Source organism: Sycon ciliatum, chromosome 5, assembly GCF_964019385.1.
Source record: "Sycon ciliatum chromosome 5, ocSycCili1.1, whole genome shotgun sequence".
NCBI lineage: Eukaryota > Metazoa > Porifera > Calcarea > Leucosolenida > Sycettidae > Sycon > Sycon ciliatum.
In genome coordinates this window covers 8,334,163-8,354,607 of record NC_088647.1, presented here as the reverse complement: position 1 = coordinate 8,354,607, position 20,445 = coordinate 8,334,163, and the positions used below count along the sequence as shown (strand labels likewise).

The window sequence follows — 20,445 nt, the reverse complement described above, 5'->3', positions numbered from 1 at the left end:
TGAATATCTTTGTATATCTTTTTTTAATATTTTCCAGTTTAGGTCACCGAATCTCTTGGATTATTTTAATGGTATTTGCTTTGCACATAAAGAACATTCGTTGTCGAAAAAATCCTGTAATGCTGTAAACAGATGTCAAGAGAATTGGGATTGGTATATTGGGTGGACAGAGCACAAACCCTATTATTGGGATTGGTGTGGCCATGCGAGTAGTGTGGGAGAAGAAGCAAGGACCGTGTCATAGCCAGGGACAAGGAAACTTAGGGTTGAGCATGTGCAGAATGGGCGGGAAAGAACCGGCCATCACGGCCAGTGAGAAGGCATAAAATGCCCAAAAGCAAAATAAATGCTTTAAAGGGTCTTAGCAGATTGACTACACACGTTGTAGGAGAGTTGGAACTGTCCTCTGTTTCAAGCAAATAATGAGCTTTTGAACATGTGCAAAAACAACTGTGTGGCAAAAAATGAATAAAAAGTCCACACTGCTCGAATTCGACAAAGGCAACATATCAAAATCATGCAAATAGCTCACAATTTAGCAACTTAGGCAGCTCTACGACTACTTCACTAGAGTGCCACCGTTCCATACGCGTCGGACTGGTCAAAATCAGAGTCGAACTCAACAACATCGGTGGGCGTCATAGCGTTTCCAATCACAAGAACGCTACCACTGTCTTCCTTTGCAAGTGGTTGGCGGACCTGCTCATCGCTCATAGACTCACCGTCGTCTTCGTCGCGCAAGCTTCTTCGGGAGGATTTCAAACCGAACATTTTCCTGACACAGACACCGAGGGCCGCCAGCACAAGTGATGCTGATCCCGTTGCAGCACCTATCAATACCTTGTCTGTGCTGGATAGTGTATCATCATCTGCGTCAGCAGAAGCACACAGACACAAGAAGTCAACCTGACGTTCCAAAGACAGCAGGGCTTGTGCTACAAACAGCACCATCCAATTTCTTTGTCATGGGCAAAAAGGAACACCTTTCCCGACTGCACAACACTAAGCAACCCCCCCCCCCCCATGCAAGCAAAAGCGGTCGTTAAAGCCAGGTGGTGTTTAGAACCAGGTCCCATACATTCGTGGCATCGTCAAAAGTAGGTGGTCGCTAAAGCCAGAGGTCGCTTACACCAGATTACATATATGAATAAGTGTGCGGTCGTCTGTGCAGGTGCATTACGTGTGTGTGTGTCTGTGTTTTTTTCATTTTTATTCTCTACAAAATCCACATAATTATCTCCAGACACTGGGGTGAATAATGGAGTGTGGTGGTGGGGCCCAAGCTCAGCCGGCCAGAGGTCTCGGCTTCACAGCTCGATGGACGCACCAAAGGGAGATCGCGTGTGTGAGCATGTGTGTCCGTCAAGTGTGCAGGTGTGCGCCAGTCAGAATAGTTTCCCCATAAAGGTACAGTCAACTTGGCGAATAACGACAGAATTTCCATGCCCAGAGCAAAGTCCCATCTAACTGTAATACAGTCATAATTATTATTATAGTGAGACTTCGTGAGTTAGGACACTTTTCTGATGCCCCGCTGAGTGTCGTATATGCAAAGTTGACTGTACTCCGAAATAGACATCACGCAAGGCGTCGTGCTCTCCCTCCCTCTCCTCTTTCTCCACTGCTTTCTGCGACCATGCAACAGTTATGATAGAGGCCCAGCGGGGCAACTGTGGGTCGAGTGTGCGAACGCCGGAGCACAATGCAACATTCTTACCCGTGCAGGGCTGTACAGGAGGGCCGGGCGCACTTCGGCGTGACCGCTTCTTCTGTCCTCCACCGCCGCCGCCTCCGAGGTCTGACTGCTGCTGCTGCTGTACTGGCAGCACTGCGCGGCTGCATGGACTCTGGTAGCTGCAATCTCCGGGCGGCCCGTAACCGGGAGAGCACTTGATGGCCACGGAGAGATTCATCTTGACTTTTCCCGTGCCGGGTAGGTACGCATCCCTTTCGTCATACTTGTCTTTACCATCCCATAGTCCCAGCATGTAGTCAAACAGCTTCGTGACCAGGATCTTGCCCTCCGGCGTCTGAGCAATCTGCTTCAAATCGCGCCGCAGGTCCAGGATGAAGGTGTTCGAGTCGCTCGCGGTGACGGATTGAACCGTTGTCTTTACACCGACGTTCTGCTTTTTCTGAGCAGCTGACAGCCCATCAGCATTGGGTAGAGGGATGGTGAGGAAGTTGTGGAAAATGACACGACGGTTGTACGGAGGCCGTACATCGATTTCAGCTAGCACCATGTATAGCTTTGGCGTAGCCTGGGAAAGACAAGATGGAAACTCCTCAGAACCTGTACTCCTTAGGCATGCGACAATGTGGGAACTCGTGATATGCAAAGAGGGTAGAGGTAGTACGTGTGTCACAAACGTATATTATCCCCTTGGAGAAATGCACCCGCGTGCATATTCACACAGATACACACACACAGAGATGGACACACAGATACACATACACGCGAACACCACACACACACACACACACACACAAATACCCCCCCCCCCCCCACACACACACAAACACACACACACACAAATACCCCCCCCCCCCCCCCCCACACACACACACAAACACACACACACACACACAGACACTCAAACCCCCCCCCCCCCCCCCTACACACACACACAAATACCCCCCCCCCCCCCCCCACACACACACGGTTGAAAGCTACTTACCGCACGGACCATGAGCGCGGCGGGAATGGGGAACTTGAGTAGGTAGGGGTAGCAGAGTGATGGATTGGAGCAATCATACACTTTCCAAGGTTTGGTCTGCGCTAACGGCGGTGCCGGTGGACCCTTTCTGGGGTTCTTCCTATCCGCATGCTGCTCGAGTGTGCCCAGCTTCATAGTAAAATTACGTTCTATGATGCCCAGCGTTGACAAGCTGCTATGTAGTGCGGAGCTGCACAGCAGGGAGTCTCCAATTCCCACGTGACTTCCCGAGCCGAGACAGAACCGCTGCAGTATTCTGCACCCGGATATTGTTGAGTCGTACGACACGGAGCCGGTTGAGCTGCATCGAAAGGCTGACGGGTCCAGGCGCAGGTCGGCGATGGACACGGAGAGAGTGCCAACTGTATTCTCAGCACCGCACTCTTGGCTGAACTGCTACAATTGACAGTGACACAATCACACCACATTCAGGAAAGGTTATTCACTGCCGTGTTTTCCAGCCAAAAATGCTTTAGGCCTATTCTCAGGTCTCCATCACTGAATTTCAATATGTTTGCTTCAATAGACAGTTAGACTAGGGGTGAAACGACTGACCTAAATTCCTTGTCGGCTAGAACTGAATTTTAATTCGTTTACTTCCTCCGTATACAAAAACTTCGTGACTTTTTTTGAACGGTGTTTTTGAGCAAGAACCTGCTCAACGAACGGTGCCAAAGGCTGTCATCGGCAACCCTCGTCCATGTCGAGGTTCGTTTGGTTGATCCCTAACAGATTCTTCACGGACGCCATGCGTGTGAGGACGTTGCCGACAGAATGCAACAAAAACTAAAGCCTGGTTCACACTAGGCCGATTTTCCGGCCGATACTCCGACACCGACTCCGACACGGAGTCTGCCGACTGTGTCGGATGAGTCGGACTAGCTGTTCACACACAAAGGTGGGCAATTTCGTTTGTACTTTAGTTGTACATGTAGGCTTGTCTGTTACACACGGACACGCGGTACACAGCCGCACTGCCACTAGACCGTAGTACTAGTAGACGCTAGCTAGCTAGCTAGACAGCGGAAATGAGATAGTTTTTACACGAGCCACAAAGCCAAAGCGGCAAAGGTGTGAAAGGGCTAGCGTCTAGTACAGTGCTACTAGTACTGTAGTAGCGATCCAGTGCAGCCAGTTCACATGGTTCACGGTCTGCACCAACGCTCTCCGCTGTCATGGTGAAAAGCCTACAGTGATTGGTCCGGTGCATGCTCCATCACGCGCAAGCGCTAAAATTCGGCCGGCTTTTCGGCTAAATATCGACCAGTCGATACTTGGCCGAAAACTAGTGCGACAAGAAAATCGTCGCAGATTTGTCGGAACCCTGTACGACAACACCGTTCACACTACGCAATTTTCGCCCCGATCTTGAGGATTTTTCGTACGAGTCCATGTCGGCCGGAAAATCGGCCTAGTGTGAACCAGGCTTAAGGGGGGACGGGAGGTTCGCTGGCCATATTGCGGTGCCCGTTATAAATTCGCTTGAATCTCAGCACTCAAACATCAGAATTCCTTCAAATTTTCAGTATATGTTCCTTGACATCCACTGACGACATTGCAACCAAGAACTGTGGAAAGTATACTGGTATCATGGAGAAATGCAGGAAAGCAATTTTGGAAAAAATGCGATAGCCGGGCATGATTTCTGCGCAGTTTTTCTCAAACATGGTCACTTGAAGATAAACACATAACACTGCAAAATGATCAGGTACCAAGGGGCTAGGGCTGTTGCCTAAGCACAATGCGATTACAGTTCCCATGGTGTGCCACTGCAGCCTTGAAATAACAATGCACGTGCGCAAGATAACTTGACTGAAGTTCAAGGTCCATTATTTTGTTTCTAACAGAAGATCTTGTGTCCTAAGAAGGCAACGGATCTAGAATGGACCGTACAGAACCAGAAAATATATACTTTTACATACAAGATATGTACAGCATTTCTAAAAAACTGCGCGGAGTGCCCATAATACCCCTAAAATCAGTGAAAAATGCACCTAAAAATTACATAAAAAGGACTGATAGTGGAGTGCTACTGAAATATTTTCACATATCTGACCTGAAGTTGCCATTCAGAAACCACCTTTGTCATATGTAGTGCCCTCTTTCTCAATAGTGGTCTCCTACCAGCCTTTCCTCTGCCTCCTTCTCCTTTTCCTGCTCTCCTTTTCCACTGCTGATGACTTGCGGAGGGACTTCTTCACACGCCATTGGTCTTCTAGCTCAAGCGCTGCCTTCGTGTGATTGCCATCAATGCATCCACACTCTTTCAGCACACTGAGCAAGGTGATAGCGCCGTTGTTGAAGTTGAGCACTGCCAAACTACTTGCCAGCTGAACGGTGTCGACGGAGCAGAAGCCTTCCTTCGGACACATTCTCCAAATGACGTTGTTGAACGCCTCGTTCGCATTCTGCGTTGCACCCATCTGGCAGCGCTCCAGCAGACTTCGTTCGGACAGCTGCATGTAGATGGGCTTCACGACTTCGAACACAGCCTTTGGGAGAGGGTTCTTATGAGGCCTCCGCGTGTGCCCACAGACCGCTGCCAAATATCGCACGCAGCTTCACTCTCCATACCGGGTGCAGATGCCGCTGTGTTTATGCTGCACTTCTGATTATCCAGCCAGGTTGAAAAGGCTTCCTCCGTGATTGCACCACTTCGCTTCTTCTCAGTCCAGATCTTACATTCGTGACAGTATCGACCCTTCACTGTGATGTCCAGTACACGGCCGCTCTGGAAGGAGATGCACGCGAACACACCATACAGCGACGAATATCCCCTGCGCATCCAAGTGCCGTCGAACGTCACTGCGACGTAGGTGGAATCTGTCATGGCACGCAACTCAGCTGCGGATTGAACCATGTCAGTTTCAGCTAGCTTTACGGCTGCAGCAAGGACAACTTCCTGGTGGCTGCGGTACGCTTTCTCCGTTACAGGAGCAGGAAAATTCATTACGCCGCAAAACTTTCGGAGTCCACCATGGCCACGTCCAATGCATCGCATCGCCAGTACAGATCGTCAATTCAGATCATAGCTCCTGCAAATTTTCTTGCTCAGAGACGTACTTCCACTGTGTCCACACAAAGCGCATTGAAGTCGCAGGGTCGATCCAAGTCCAGTGTCATGACAGTTACTGACGATCATGTCTCCCTTCGTGCACTTCCTACAGACAGTAAATTGATCCATCAGTTCCTGGAGACACTGTAAATCCACGATCTTGTAGCCAGAGACAGACTCCTCAACATCAGGATAGAATGCATCATCATCATACTCCTGGCAGCTATCACTGGACGACTCGTCTGAATCACTGTCACTCGAGCACACAAGCTCAGATTCAAATTCCATGACCATATCACTAAGCCATTTTGGCCTCGACGAAATCTTCCGAGAGGAAGCGCTCTGCGCCGCTTCAACGGTGCCTTCTTCCACAACTGGTACAGAGCTTGACTGCTTTGGGGCGTAGTATCTCCTTTTCTTCCTCCTATGGCCACTTCCAGAGCTGCTGGTGCTTCTCTTTCGGTTCCCCATGTAAAATTGTTCACTTTCACGATCACAAACAAAAAAACAAAGATTTTTTCCTTCGCGTACGCGCGTGGGCGTCGTGGCGCTGCAGAACGTCATACGCGATCAAGGAAGCACGTGGCAGCTCTCCATGACTACAAAAACAGAAGCCAGGGTCGCTTACCTGGCGAAGTTGAATCAAAAACGCTTGATTTTGGACTAAACCAAAATCACAAAATTAGGCAATTGTAAACATTTGAGTATTTACATTTGAAATAATAATTATTTATCTCGACATACTTTAGCTCATAACTCCACTTCTACTAAACCGATTACGCTCAAATTTGAAATTCTGGCGCTTCAAATATCCTAAGACAAGATTCCATAGCAAAAAGTTCAAAACTCAGAAATTCATTTTTTGACCCTCTGAACCTCCCGTCCCCCCTTAAGCCTGGTTCACACTAGGCCGATTTTCCGGCCGATACTCCGACACCGACTCCTACACGGAGTCTGCCGACTGTGTCGGATGAGTCGGACTAGCTGTTCACACACAAAGGTGGGCAATTTCGTTTGTACTTTAGTTGTACATGTAGGCTTGTCTGTTACACACGGACACGCGGTACACAGCCGCACTGCCACTAGACCGTACCGTAGTACTAGTAGACGCTAGCTAGCTAGCTAGACAGCGGAAATGAGATAGTTTTTACACGAGCCAAAGCGGCAAAGGTGTGAAAGGGCTAGCGTCTAGTACAGTGCTACTAGTACTGTAGTAGCGATCCAGTGCAGCCAGTTCACATGGTTCACGGTCTGCACCAACGCTCTCCGCTGTCATGGTGAAAAGCCTACAGTGATTGGTCCGGTGCATGCTCCATCACGCGCAAGCGCTAAAATTCGGCCGGCTTTTCGGCTAAATATCGACCAGTCGATACTTGGCCGAAAACTAGTGCGACAAGAAAATCGTCGCAGATTTGTCGGAACCCTGTACGACAACACCGTTCACACTACGCAATTTTCGCCCCGATCTTGAGGATTTTTCGTACGAGTCCATGTCGGCCGGAAAATCGGCCTAGTGTGAACCAGGCTTAAAAGCCTGGTTCACACTAGGCCGATTTTCCGGCCGACATGGACTCGTACGAAAAATCCTCAAGATCGGGGCGAAAATTGCGTAGTGTGAACGGTGTTGTCGTACAGGGTTCCGACAAATCTGCGACGATTTTCTTGTCGCACTAGTTTTCGGCCAAGTATCGACTGGTCGATATTTAGCCGAAAAGCCGGCCGAATTTTAGCGCTTGCGCGTGATGGAGCATGCACCGGACCAATCACTGTAGGCTTTTCACCATGACAGCGGAGAGCGTTGGTGCAGACCGTGAACCATGTGAACTGGCTGCACTGGATCGCTACTACAGTACTAGTAGCACTGTACTAGACGCTAGCCCTTTCACACCTTTGCCGCTTTGGCTTTGTGGCTCGTGTAAAAACTATCTCATTTCCGCTGTCTAGCTAGCTAGCTAGCGTCTACTACTAGTACTACGGTCTAGTGGCAGTGCGGCTGTGTACCGCGTGTCCGTGTGTAACAGACAAGCCTACATGTACAACTAAAGTACAAACGAAATTGCCCACCTTTGTGTGTGAACAGCTAGTCCGACTCATCCGACACAGTCGGCAGACTCCGTGTCGGAGTCGGTGTCGGAGTATCGGCCGGAAAATCGGCCTAGTGTGAACCAGGCTTAACACTTACTTGCTCGAAACTGACACAGTGACGAAGTGTAGCTCGTGGCTGGAACACGGAGTCGAGTCACGCGGCACTCGCTGCCCTGAAAGTGGCCAGGCTCGTACTTGCGGTGCGCGGCCCCATAGATCTACGCAGCGTGAGAACATAGATTTGTTTCGCTCGCACGGCAAGATGAAACATTTCAGTCGTCGTGCAACCAGCGCAGACTCAGGATCAGAATGTCGATGGCCTGGCTTTCTTCGCCTCTCTCCAGTCAGACGTCTCTTTTGTCCCCAAAGGGAATCACAGGGACCTCCTCGAAGCCATTGTAGAATGCTTGGGGGGGTTTATCCTGGCGAGAAAATGCGAAGCGTGTGGATGTGCTTGTACGACTCGTTTCACGGCATAATGGAGGTCGCGGGTTGGAACGACTGAATTTAGTCTACACCGATTCGTACACAGCTCTAGAGATGAAGAGGACGTAGCCAAAGTCCAGCATCGGATCATCACTAAAGGTGACAAGAATCTGAACGAAATGCGAGCGGAAGCAGCGACTGTTGGCGATGCAGAGTCAGCGTCGTCAGGTGACAATGACATGAGCGACAAAGACTCTGAAAAACTCAATCTCATTCGTCTGAGTTGCTTTTTTCTTTGTTTATGGCTTGTAAACAGGTTAGACAATGCCACGAGTGTTATTCCGAGTCAAACGGAACAACCCCAGAGCTGTGCGCAGCTTTCAAAAAAAGTCACGAAGTTTTTGTATACGGAGGAAGTACTTCAGTGGACAGCAAGAAAGCCTTCATCGTTCAGGGTGGTGGCATTCCTACGGATGCGGAAACTTGATCTCTGTCCGAGCCTCACGCGAACCGTGAAATTGTCTATACACATTTACACGCGGTTGCATGTCTCAACACACACACATACACACACTCTCTCTCTCTCTGTCTGTCTGTCTGTCTGTCTGTCTGTCTGTCTGTCTGTCTGTCTGTCTGTCTGTCTGTCTGTCTGTCTGTCTGTCTGTCTGTCTGTCTGTCTCTCTCTCTCTCTCTCTCTCTCTCTCTCTCTCTCTCTCTCTCTCTCTCTCTCTCTCTCTCTCTCTCTCTCTCTCTCTCTCTCTCTCTCTCTCTCTCTCTCTCTCTCTCTCTCTCTCTCTCTCTCTCTCTCTCTCTCTCTCTCTCTCTCTCTCTCTCTCTATCTCTGACTTTCTGTCTGTCTGTCTGTCTGTCCGTCCGTCTGTCTCTCTCTCTCTCTCTCTCTCTCTCTCTCTCTCTCTCTCTCTCGCATTGCTGTCTACTGTACACAGTTGTCCATGTAGTAAAGCTGCAGTGCATCATACCTCCAAGGATCAGACAAATATATCTTCACTGGACAGCTGCAGGGACGGATCCAGGAGGGGTTCCGCGGAACCCCCTAAATTTCGTAAATGTACTCCTGGCAACCATATGCGTGTTCATGTACATGTATCAGCTATTCAGTTTTGACTATACTGGAACCCCCATGTAGAGATCGTTGGATCTGCCGCTGAGCTGAGGTACTGTATATCCAAGGTCAAAATGCCAAGACAATAACAATACAAGGATGACAGCATCAAGAGCAATAGCATCAACAGCAATAGCATCAACAGCAATAGCATCAACAGCAATAGCATCAACAGCAATAGCATCAACAGCAATAGCATCAAGAGCAATAGCATCAACAACAATAGCATCAAAAACAATAGCATCAACAGCAATAGCATCAACAGCAATAGCATCAACAACAATAGCATCAACAACAATAGCATCAACAACAATAGCATCAACAGCAATAGCATCAACAGCAATAGCATCAACAGCAATAGCATCAACAGCAATAGCATCAACAGCAATAGCATCAACAGCAATAGCATCAACAGCAATAGCATCAACAGCAATAGCATCAACAGCAACAGCAGCAACAGCAACAGCAATAGCATCAACAGCAATAACTATGATTGCTGCTTCTAGTTTCAACGGTTGCTGTGAAATTTGGGACAGTTGAGACCTTTTTTTCATAAGAGCATGAAATTTCCGTAGTTTCCAGAGTATAAGCCGCACTAACATTTAAGCCGCACCCCCCCCCCCCCCCCATTTGTTCCACGAAGTGCAGAAATTACCTGATTTATCACCATTAATTTGATCCTCGGAGTATAAGCCGCATCCCCCTTTTTTGGGGTGAATTTTGAGTGTTCAAAGTGCGGCTTACACTTCGGATAATACGGTCCAGTTCATCCGTTTCCCTGGGCCCGGAGAACTTCATTACCCAGATATAAGAGAGATGGCATGCCTGTATTCAGCCGTGTGCTCGGGTCTCTCTCTCTCTCTCTCTCTCTCTCTCTCTCTCTCTTATTCTCTTTTCTCAACTTGACTGCTACTACGAGCTATGAGCTATGAGCCAGTCAACCTGGAGAATAATCGGACCCTTGATCGGGCAACTGAAAAAAATGTTGCAATCCACGAGTTGTCCTTGCTCGCGAGGTTAAAAGTATGCGTTCAAGGGGTTACCATGGTTACTTGGACTGAAGAGTATAGTGTCATTATTCGCGAGTTGTTGTTCTGTTCCAGGTTACTATTCGCGAGGCCAACTATACCGACCCTAGGTCGAAGAAGGGGGTGCTATTGAGTAAAGCTCTAACAAGCTTGTTACACCGCCGTTGGTGGTGGTCCGTCTGAAGGGGGTCCGGTGTCTCCTGTGAAACATTTGAAATTATGGTGCAAAATCCTGCATTCTGGGCACTTTTGGCATTGTGGTTAAAGAAAGTGGTGCGGCTGCTACGCCCCTGTGTAATTATTTTGCTTATTACCCACTAGTGAACATACCGAAACCGTGCAATAAACACCGGATAATGAGTGTGCCACTTATTTCAGTGATTCGTTTAATCCGGGAACCACGACACTAACGTAATGCTCGGCTCTGGGTACTACGGAACTAAGGATACGTGTACGTCATGAGGACTCAACATGTACTGCCTACTGAGTACTGGGCTGGGGAATGCAGTCTTTGCCCAAGTAACAGTTCAACCAGATCATGTACCAGGATACACATGCAAGGTTACGAGTAGTTACAATGTATGGCTGGCCATGTCAGGCTAGTGTGTTTCTGTGGTATAACGGACTGAAGAATAGTAAACGTGTTTTGCAATACATGTATATGTATGAAGCTATTTTGTATATACCGTATTATCTCTAATATAAGCACGGTCCTTTATTTTTTCAATGTACCTCCGTCCCGTGCTATTAATGGAGACGTTCCTTTATTGGAGACTGTTCCATTATTATTTCAACCTCATTTCAGAGGCATGTTGCCATGCCAAATTCATGTCAGACACACACATTTCAGGGTTTTTCCGCCGGTACAGATAATGAATTTACACAGTGTGCTTATAATGGAGACTGAGCACTTTATTTTTTGAATGCCGCCCCAAAGTGTTCTACTATTGGAGACGTGCTGTTATTGGAGACTGTGCTTATATTAGAGATAATACGGTAGTATGTTCCCATTCTGTTTTTGCTTTGGTGTAGCCCTGAGGTTGATTTGCTTATTTATTTCTACCCTTCCTCTCTCCGTACTTCTGTCCCCCCCCCCTCTCATTCCCAGTGCTGCCAAACCGTCCAATTTTTCGGACAGTGTCCGATTTTTGAAGGCTCTTCCGAAAACCGGTCCGAAAAGGGAAACGTCCGAAAAGCAGCCAAAATGTCAGAGATCATTACTTTTCTATGCAGAAGTCCTGTACTTTCACTTTTCAGCGAAGGCACAAATCACTGTACATTTGCTTCTAAAAAGGCTAGCGCTTGGCTGTGGAAGTGCAAAGTAACATGCCTGGATCAGGCTGGATGGCATGTGCGCTGACAGTTCGTACAGAGTCAGTGTGCGACCACACTCATCATTACAAAATTCATGACAACTCCGGGGTTACCATGGCAACGAAGCGAATTTTCATGGTGTTTTAGGCGATATTTTGAATTCTCTGTAAAAAATTTGCTGAGGAGAAAAATTCGCACCATGTGGCCAGCCTTGGCGGTGAAGGGTGTCCGATTTTGGGCGAAAATTATTAATTTTGGCAGCACTGCATTCCTTCTGTCGTCCATATGTATCAAAGGAGGCGAAATCGCCTTTTTGTGGTGCGACGTTAAATAAACTTCTACAACAACAACAACAACAACAACAACAACAGGCTATGGAAAACACAGCTTCTACAGCCGCAACTATGAAAACGGGATATTTACTGACCTGAAGAAGTACCACCAGCCACACACCGTGGAGGACCGTTGCACACATCGCTCTGGCATGGTTTTCCTGGAGCATTCTCTCGACGAGTCCCGACCTAGACTCTACGGACACAAACACTACACTGACTTCTGCACCCGATTATAATGTTTCAACTTCGCTAATGTAATTTCAACGACGTGTCTCCTTGCTGAAGTTTCGCCGTCACGCTAGCCAACCGAACCTTCCCAGCTGATACACACTACATTTTGCATGCTGCACCTGTATCTTTGGACGTGGCATGAGCTCCGTCCGACAGCAAGGCAAGACTGTCGACATGAAAAACACTGCTGGATACCGGCTGCCTCACGGCGGAAGTTTGCACGCACGCATGGCGGAATTCCCCAAATTCTTGTCTTGGTCTCCGAACACAATTCATTTTTTCCTTCTTCTGAGCAACACCGACCGTCACACTCACAATCTGAACTGTGTGGCGAAAGCCTCTCGCACGGGCAATCACAACGCACAAGTCTTGCACTTGCGCAAGACCTGACCATTACTACAAATGCAACACTGTAGTAGCATTGTCGAAAAAGCTAAAGCGAAAATTCCCCGAGTTCCGCACGGCTGACGCAATCTTTCAGAATGATATCCATGAAACACAAAGAGAGAGGGCCAGGCCAGGGTAAGCTTGACACCTGGCAAAGGTGTTATGCTATGTTTTTTTACGAAGGCTCTTGATCTCACCTATCAACCAACCTCTGGTGTCGGTACGTCGTGGTAATTGTCACAACTGCCCAGGCTGGCGGCTCCACCCAACCTCTCGTGTGGGGGGCCTGGGGGCTCCCCGATTACTTGCAACATGTCTGCGAACCGAGTGGTTGTGGGTTCGACCCCCACCCCGCGGTCGCACTGCCACATTATCATAATGACTGGCATCATTGACTGCAAATCCCAAAGACGCAAGTTTATCCAACTTTCACTACTGCTCCTGATCAAGCTGAACGGACTCCGATGACCATGCACCAGACTGAGAGACGAAAATAATGTAATGATCCAGCAGCAAATGATGTAATGATCCAGCAGCAAATGATGTAATGATCCAGCAGCAAATGATGTAATGATCCAGCAGCAAATGACATGCATGCCACACTCACAGTGTACAGTTGCAAGCACTTTGACAAGGTTCACTCTCCTTGCTGCCAACGACTGGCTTCCTGAGCACAAGATGACTCACAGCTTATGCTGCCCCATCATGATTACCACATTCTCTTTGTCAACTGCGTACATATCCCCCCGGCACACTATCGTACTGTGTGAATATTTTTGCACGCAAAACATCATAAATTCGTATACGGTGAAACACACACAGAGTATGGCACCGTAGACTAGAGTTTCATTCAAAACTATCACATCAAATTGTACAATCGTGCATATTGTACTAAAGGTATTGCCGCATCAAAATTCAGTTTAGCTCCGAGATGATACAGACTTGTGGTGTGCAGTATTCATGAGAAGTCTACAAGTAGTCGATTTGGTGATAGTACTCTATTATGTTTTCCAAACTCATCCCAGTAAGTAAAGTAAATTATCGTATCCGTTCCCGAAGGGAACTCACGACGGCCGCTAACACCCGATAAACCCTAGCGGCAGATGCAGCGCCTAACGGTGGGGGTGAGTGGGTAAGCCTCACAACCACTGGCACAAGTGCCGAAAACGACCCCATTAGCTGCATCCATGTACCCCTTGTGCCTGGCCACAAGTTCCCAGTTGACTGTGGGTAGCAGCACGGCTGGAAAAACCGCTCCCAGGCAGGACTTGAACCAGGTACCTCTCGTATCTCAATCATGGTCTTTGACCAACCCACTGTGCCATCCGAGTAAACAACAGAGAAATGAGGCTAGCCAAACCTGCTACTGTACTTGTCAGGCCAGCAGGGTGTACAAGCTGCAGCTTTAAAATCTCATAAAATTGACTTGAAATTGGCCATGCTGCCCAGGTCTGAATGTTCGCTTCAGGACTATTCTAAAATTATTATTATTGATAGCCGAGAATGTGAAATTCGAATTCAAGAGGGGAAGGGGATTGATACTTTTACACCCAATGCGGGCATGACTATGGCAAACTCAATACTAAGATAACATTTACAAATCGGCTTCATATCTCCGTGGTGCACTGAGGCACGCGAAGGATGAAACAAGACTGTCTACAAATTGAGCAAATTGTCTAGTAGATAAATATAGGGTAAGCAGCAGCATTCGGCCCTGCACAGACCGTGTATGTGTACTTGAGAGCGCAGTTATGGTGCGGTGGTCGATGAAACAATCTGCCCGGTAGGCAGGAAAGAAAATTTGTAAATGACATTATCACTCGAGCCGCACCTTATTTGTTGGTTTTGTCAGTTGTCCTTTCCTTGTGGATACTTGCAGGGAAATCCATGGCAGTGGAAAGATTTCTGCCCAACCTCTGAAGCTGGTAGCGTAGCTGAGGCTAGGAGGAAATCAATGTCAAGACAACTAGAGGCTATCCAGTCATCAGTGGCTTTTTTAAGGCCGAGGCACTTTCAGCTGCTAGGTGAACAAGCCATGCTGTAGCTGCTTCTTTACAGGGTTCTGGGGTACACTCCTGTACACAAGACGATGCAAGCAAGAAAACCAGCATCCAATTATTTCACAAAGTGAAAGGATTGTAAGGGAACTCATGTCTGAAGAAGCAAGTTGACGGTAACGTCCGGGAACCAAAAGGGACATGTGTTGCCTTGAGCACATCAGGCACGTCCAGCGAAGGACTCACTACAAAGACAAGGCATAGTTCTAAATGCAACAGAGTCTGCTCGATATTGCTCTGACGAAACAATTTTATCCAGTCTAGCGAGTAGAGAACACACTGCACCTTCACCTACAATCACCTAGCTATTTCTTATTCACTGGTTTGAGGGAAAGACGCAAAGAGGAAAAGTCTGAAGAAAAAACGGACTGTCACCAGGACTCGAACCAGGGATTCTCGCTTGTAGCCAGCGATGCTCTAACCATTGAGCTATGGTGCAGCCGTCATCCCAGCAGAGACCGGTCAATGAACTATTTCAGCCAGTACGTACCAAGCACATAACTGCACACATCAGAATCAACTCTACAGGAACAACAGCAGAGAGATGCCTCCCCTGAACTTACGAACTTCACACGCATCACCAATATACCGTTTGCGACAGCGACACAGATTCGGACGAATGCACTCTCCGCGATTGTTACAGTTTTGTGGACAGATTGCTGCACAAGGCAAACATTCATGCACAAAAACAAGCCAATCAGTTATAACCCAGTGAGAAACGGAAGAAAAGATGAAGCGGGAGGCAAACAGCCTGTGAGATAATAGACAGACATGCAAGAACAAGGATAGACAGAAAGAGAAAAAGAGAGAATAACAGAAAGCCAGACAGACAAATAAGGGACAGACAGACAAGCAGATGGACGGAGAGAGAAAGACGTACGGAAATTCTTTGTTAGAACTGATGAGAAGGTGAGAATGAGAGCTCTGTGCCAGAACTTTGCAGTCTAGAGAGAGTGTGTGGGCAGGCGTGTGTTTACCGCCATATTGCCAGGTGTGTCTTTACCACCATATTTATCAACCATAAGTACAGCTCCAGTGGTGTCTTCAACTTCATTCTCCCGAGAACTGAACCAATCTATCCTAAGTATGTTATACCACTGTCCGGTCTCAATTTTTCGAACCCACAACGAACCAGAGTTAAGAGTGTCTGCATTCATCCACTCACCGTTTGTACAAAATCGTCCTCTCCAACCCGGTCTGCACTTGCAGTAGTCTTTGCCCACACAGCGACCTCCATTAGCACAAGGGGAACTGCAGCTGGCTGCATGCAGTAAAGTAAACCAAAAACAAAATCAAACTAGCACCACAAATCGGCCTTCATTGATTACTGAAAGATGTTCCATGGAAGTCTGTTTAAAAGTGCGAAAATTGGGCGAGATATTGTTTGCTATCTTCATGACATACAGTACATCATTGGCATATGAATGATATGATTATGATGTACATATACATTGCAGCTGCATATCTAAATCATTGTGACATGTCAGTTGGCCTGGCATTTACCTGACAATGCACTCAGGATAAAGGGTTTTGGGGGCCTCCATGGTGGAGAAGCGGGATGCGTAATTTATACAAAAATAGTGAGGAAGAGAGAGAGAGAAGACCGTAAAGCAAATATAAGTCAAGGAGAACAGTGATATACATGTACGTTCCAAAAAATAGAGAGACTCACAGTTTTCACATCTTGTTCCCGTAAAGCCTTTCCTGCAGACACATGTGTTCGACGTGCTGTTACAGCCACCTTTGTTGAAGCAAGCCAAGCCGCTTGTACAAACTTGAGGGAGAACTGCACCAGAGACAACAAATGGCAAACCATCATCAAGTCTGAATAGTATTACATCACTGTCTTACCCAATAAGTCCACCAGTAGTTTATCTGCAGATCTGTTCTTCACAGCAATATTTCGTTTCGGCAGCAGCACTTTGGACATTATATGATCAGCTTTGTGGTGTGTCTCCTGGAGGTCAGCTGTCCAATCAAGTCCACCGCATCAAGATAAGGCAGTATATACCTCGAGATTATGTAACGGAGAACGAGATTTGCTCCTGGGGTTCTTTACCTACGCTCGTATTCACGTTATGCAGAAATAGGCTATGTACACAGAAAATGAATGGAATAGGTGCTCTTCTGTTTGATGGTTTCTAAATTTATTTTTAGTTTAGCAACACGGTGTATATTTACAATAAAGTGTTCTATTTTTCAAATGTTTCCCTGTTCTAGTCAAGACATGGTGCATGGATCACAATAAACCAAGAAATGTGAATGATATTCTAAAGAGGCAGGTTGACAGAGTAGAGATCCCCTATAGCCACTGGTAGGAACTTATGTACCTGGACAGTCTTCGTGCTCAGGAATGCTGTTTCCGTGGCAGAGGCAGGAATAGCTCCCTTGGCGATTACGACACACTGTGTTGCGGCCACAGTTATGTGATTCCTCGGAACACTCATCCACATCTGTGACAAGTGAAAAGTAAAAAGTTAACACTCAGAACAAAATGCCACCAAGTGGCAACATCTCAGTTCATGAAGTCAAACAGGATGTTCATATTTTTCTTCGGACCGTTTTCCCTTTTCAGTCCCTCAGATTTTCATGTATGAGTGTTAACAACATTGCAACATTAATTTCAAGCCCGCCCATGCACTCTGCTATAATGAAATAGTCATTTACGATTCGTTCAATTTTGTTCTCCTGGCTTTACTCATTCAGCCGCAAAATGCAAAAAAATGATGAACCAACTGAGCCAGTACATCTAACAGCCACAAATTATCAGCACAATAATACTGTGTAGCAGGAAATTTTCGGACGAAATTTTTTTCGGACAAAGCCAAATTTCGACCATTCGTACGGATTTTATTTTCGTGCAGTGCTGCATGCTAAATGCATGTGTTCGCATCACATTTTGAAGTACATCATGTACAGTGTACAGAAGTCCACATGAACAAAATCTTAGTACGGAATTAGTTCTAGTACAAAAGAGGCCGTGTAGGAAGTCGTACGAAAATAAATTCCGTCCGAAAATTTCCTGCTATACAGTATCAGCACTCAGCACCAATCACCATGTCATCCTTGCTCTCAGCGGTGTAATGTGTGCAAAGTAGAGCACAAGAAAGAAATACTAGACTGGTCTGCACATACCGTGGCACGTGATCCCGTCGCCATAGAAACCCTGCTTGCACCTGCATTCGTAGCTGCCCCGTGTATTGGTACAGACGGCACTGCTATGGCATTCCGCAGCTTGCGAGAGGCACTCATTATCATCTATTACAGAAGAAACATGCAGAAAAGCCACCTCTACAAATTTAGTTTGAAGTACAAAATCTACGATTACAACTAATGATATTCGACAACGCTTGTTTAACGCAAATTCTATTACAATGAGAATCTGTTCTTGCAAGTCGGGTGTAGTATTCATTCACAAAACCTGAGACTTACAAAGACTAGAACAGATGAAACATGGTTACGAATCCAGTTGAGGGTGTTAAACATTGTTACAGGCCCGGTGGAACAGGTGCGGCTGGTCAGACCATGAAGGACCAGTGGGTGCCTACACTGCTGAGGAAGTCACGTGCACCCGCCATACCAAAACAAAGTATGACACCAGCCATGCAACACGCGGATAACTGTTGCACTTGAGGACCAGTACTGCCGAGTAATACAGCCATCCGTAATGATGATGGTGGTTTATCTTCTGGTGCTCTGGCTACGCTACTGTCTTGGAAACCCACTGTTGCGGTGATGTTGCTTGAATGACTACTTACAACGGGACACTCGGTCGTTTTCTGTTCATTTCATGAGCCATATTCTGTGGCTGAACAAAAACCCTCCCCTCAAGTAGTTGTTGGATGTTTCAGGAACTCACCCGGGACGTATCGAGTGATTATGAGGTTCCTGTTCCATGTATTGTCGTATGGTTAAGGGACTTCAGTTATAAAGTCAGTGTTCTCAGTGTTATTGCCTTTAATAGTTATCGCCAGTGGTGATAACGAAATCCTGAAGAATAACTCTGGTATGGCCGGACTAAGCAAACAGTGCTTCAGCCGGTCTTGCGTTACCAATTCCTGTCCCAACCTCTACCACCATATTGCAATTTTCCCAATAAAACAAATTCAAAAATTCTTTCACGTACCAATGCATATGGTTTGCTCGGTACTCCGAGTGTACTTCTTCTCTAGTGCCTGCAAATGTGTCACCACTGTGTTTGATGGATTTCTCAGCTGCTGGATTTCCACCGACACTGTGCAGGTCCACGTCATCGTTCCAGCTACACGGTTACCATGGGGACATGTAGGAAGAGGCAGGTCATCGGCAGTTCTGTGCGAGCTGTGAAAGTGCTCATGCTGCCCTGGCGTAGCCGGGTTGCGCGATGTCTGCTGTGTCTTGTCAGGATGCACTGTTCTCCACTCTGAAGTTGAACACATCAAAGAAAGTCCATTGGTTTGAGGCAAAGACGCAAACGGGAAAAGTCTGAAGAAAAGATTGACTGTCACCACCAGGACTAGAACCAGGGACCTTTGCCCGAGGCCAGTGATGCTCTAACCACCGAACCATCATCAAACAATGTAATAGGGTTTAGTCGGGGAAAATGTAGTCTACATGTACCCCAAAATGGAGCCAATTTTATGCAGGCATAATGTGTACGAGGTCATCAATTTCTCCACAGCAATAATCGAAACCACCACAAGTAACTTTTGATCCAGAATAATTACCATGGAGAGTTCTAAGTTTGCAAACATATCAAAATAGTTTGTTGTGCGTGTGCAACTCACCATTTTCTGAATCCCTACAGCAAAGAGCTCCGGTCATAGCGCCGGCCTGGAAGTGGCACGCTTCGTGCTCAGCCGATGGCCGTGATGCGTCGATCCTGTCCGAGCCAAAGCATGATCTTTCCTGTTTGGCTTGGTAGGGACAGTCAGCGCCGAATCCCGCCATGGTTCTACTGATGGGCTGCTCTAGATGTCGGCGATTGATGACGTTATCGACGCACGGACCACAAGTCTCGTTGTCATTGGACGCGTCCATGGCGTAGCAACCCCGGAACATGTTGGACGTCTCCAGACTGGTACCAAGGAGGTTGTCGCGCCACGAGCACACGCGCCAGCCCACGGCACACACGCTGCAAGTGCCCAGCAGGACATGGCCAGTCCAGGTGCCAGGGCAAGCGTTGATTTCATTTGCCTCTATCACTACACCTCCCTCCTTGTGTAGACAACCTGCAGCGGGTAAACGTCAAACGTCAAACATGTACAGCATTCAGGTCTCTGGAGTTGAACTGACAGATTCTCAGTAACAATTTAGATACCCATTCACATCAACATACAAAATGAGACAGCTAGGAAAATGGGAAAGAATCTAGGGTGTTGATCGGGTTTGGGGAATGAAACTGGAGGGAAAATTCTACAGAACAATGGACCATCACCATCAGGACTCAAACAAGGGACCTTTTATAGTCCAGCGATTCTCTAACCACAACAACAATCTAGGGTTTAGTCTTCAAATAATCACCTAGAGAAACAAATGAACTTGTGTATATGCTATCACAACTTGGGAGCAGAGGTTCGTTCTTGGAGATAAAGTTACATGCATGGGACACCACCCCTAACACATTGAATCAGACAGCGCACGCTAGTGGTGAGGCTAGATGCCTCAGTGGCCTCAAAGTGCCCAATCCCCAATTCCCACACCAGACC

At 47.2% G+C, this 20,445-nt stretch overlaps 2 protein-coding genes across 5 annotated transcripts in view; both read right to left on the bottom strand.

The window, feature by feature from the left end:
- Positions 1 to 154: 154 nt before the first annotated feature.
- Positions 155 to 12,636, bottom strand: LOC135817442 (uncharacterized). 2 transcript variants are annotated; one of them, XM_065330632.1, is made up of 4 exons: positions 12,176 to 12,636; positions 2,679 to 3,113; positions 1,718 to 2,261; positions 155 to 869 (listed from the first exon to the last, which is right to left on the bottom strand). In XM_065330632.1, exons 1-4 carry the CDS (start codon positions 12,248 to 12,250, stop codon positions 568 to 570), a joined length of 1,356 nt encoding a protein of 451 aa, XP_065186704.1. In that variant the 5' UTR covers positions 12,251 to 12,636; the 3' UTR covers positions 155 to 567. The 2 variants fall into 2 exon arrangements, with proteins under 2 accessions (XP_065186704.1, XP_065186705.1); XM_065330633.1 differs by having other exon boundaries at positions 2,679 to 3,110.
- Positions 12,637 to 13,969: 1,333 nt separating this feature from the next.
- LOC135817441 (fibrillin-1-like) overlaps positions 13,970 to 20,445 on the bottom strand; it is an 8,352-nt gene continuing 1,876 nt past the window's right edge. For all 3 annotated transcript variants that reach the window (XM_065330630.1, XM_065330631.1, XM_065330629.1), the window contains 8 exons: positions 19,525 to 19,968; positions 18,885 to 19,160; positions 17,894 to 18,016; positions 17,089 to 17,211; positions 16,431 to 16,544; positions 15,924 to 16,019; positions 15,322 to 15,417; positions 13,970 to 14,776 (listed from right to left, as the gene is read on the bottom strand). In XM_065330630.1, the coding sequence (XP_065186702.1) occupies positions 14,754 to 14,776; positions 15,322 to 15,417; positions 15,924 to 16,019; positions 16,431 to 16,544; positions 17,089 to 17,211; positions 17,894 to 18,016; positions 18,885 to 19,160; positions 19,525 to 19,968 (1,295 nt within the window). In that variant the 3' untranslated portion in view covers positions 13,970 to 14,753. The remainder of the gene's footprint in view (positions 14,777 to 15,321; positions 15,418 to 15,923; positions 16,020 to 16,430; positions 16,545 to 17,088; positions 17,212 to 17,893; positions 18,017 to 18,884; positions 19,161 to 19,524; positions 19,969 to 20,445) is intronic.

What these genes read in the sequence shown, in the direction of transcription:
- LOC135817442 (XM_065330632.1), bottom strand. Translation starts at nt 12,250, where the DNA reads ATGCTCCAGGAAAACCATGCCAGAGCGATGTGTGCAACGGTCCTCCAC. An exon ending in GGCTGGTGGTACTTCTTCAG is followed by an intron (nt 3,114 to 12,175) that starts GTCAGTAAATAT and finishes TGTCAATTGTAG; the next exon opens with CAGTTCAGCCAAGAGTGCGG. An exon ending in CCGCGCTCATGGTCCGTGCG is followed by an intron (nt 2,262 to 2,678) that starts GTAAGTAGCTTT and finishes TGTCTTTCCCAG; the next exon opens with GCTACGCCAAAGCTATACAT.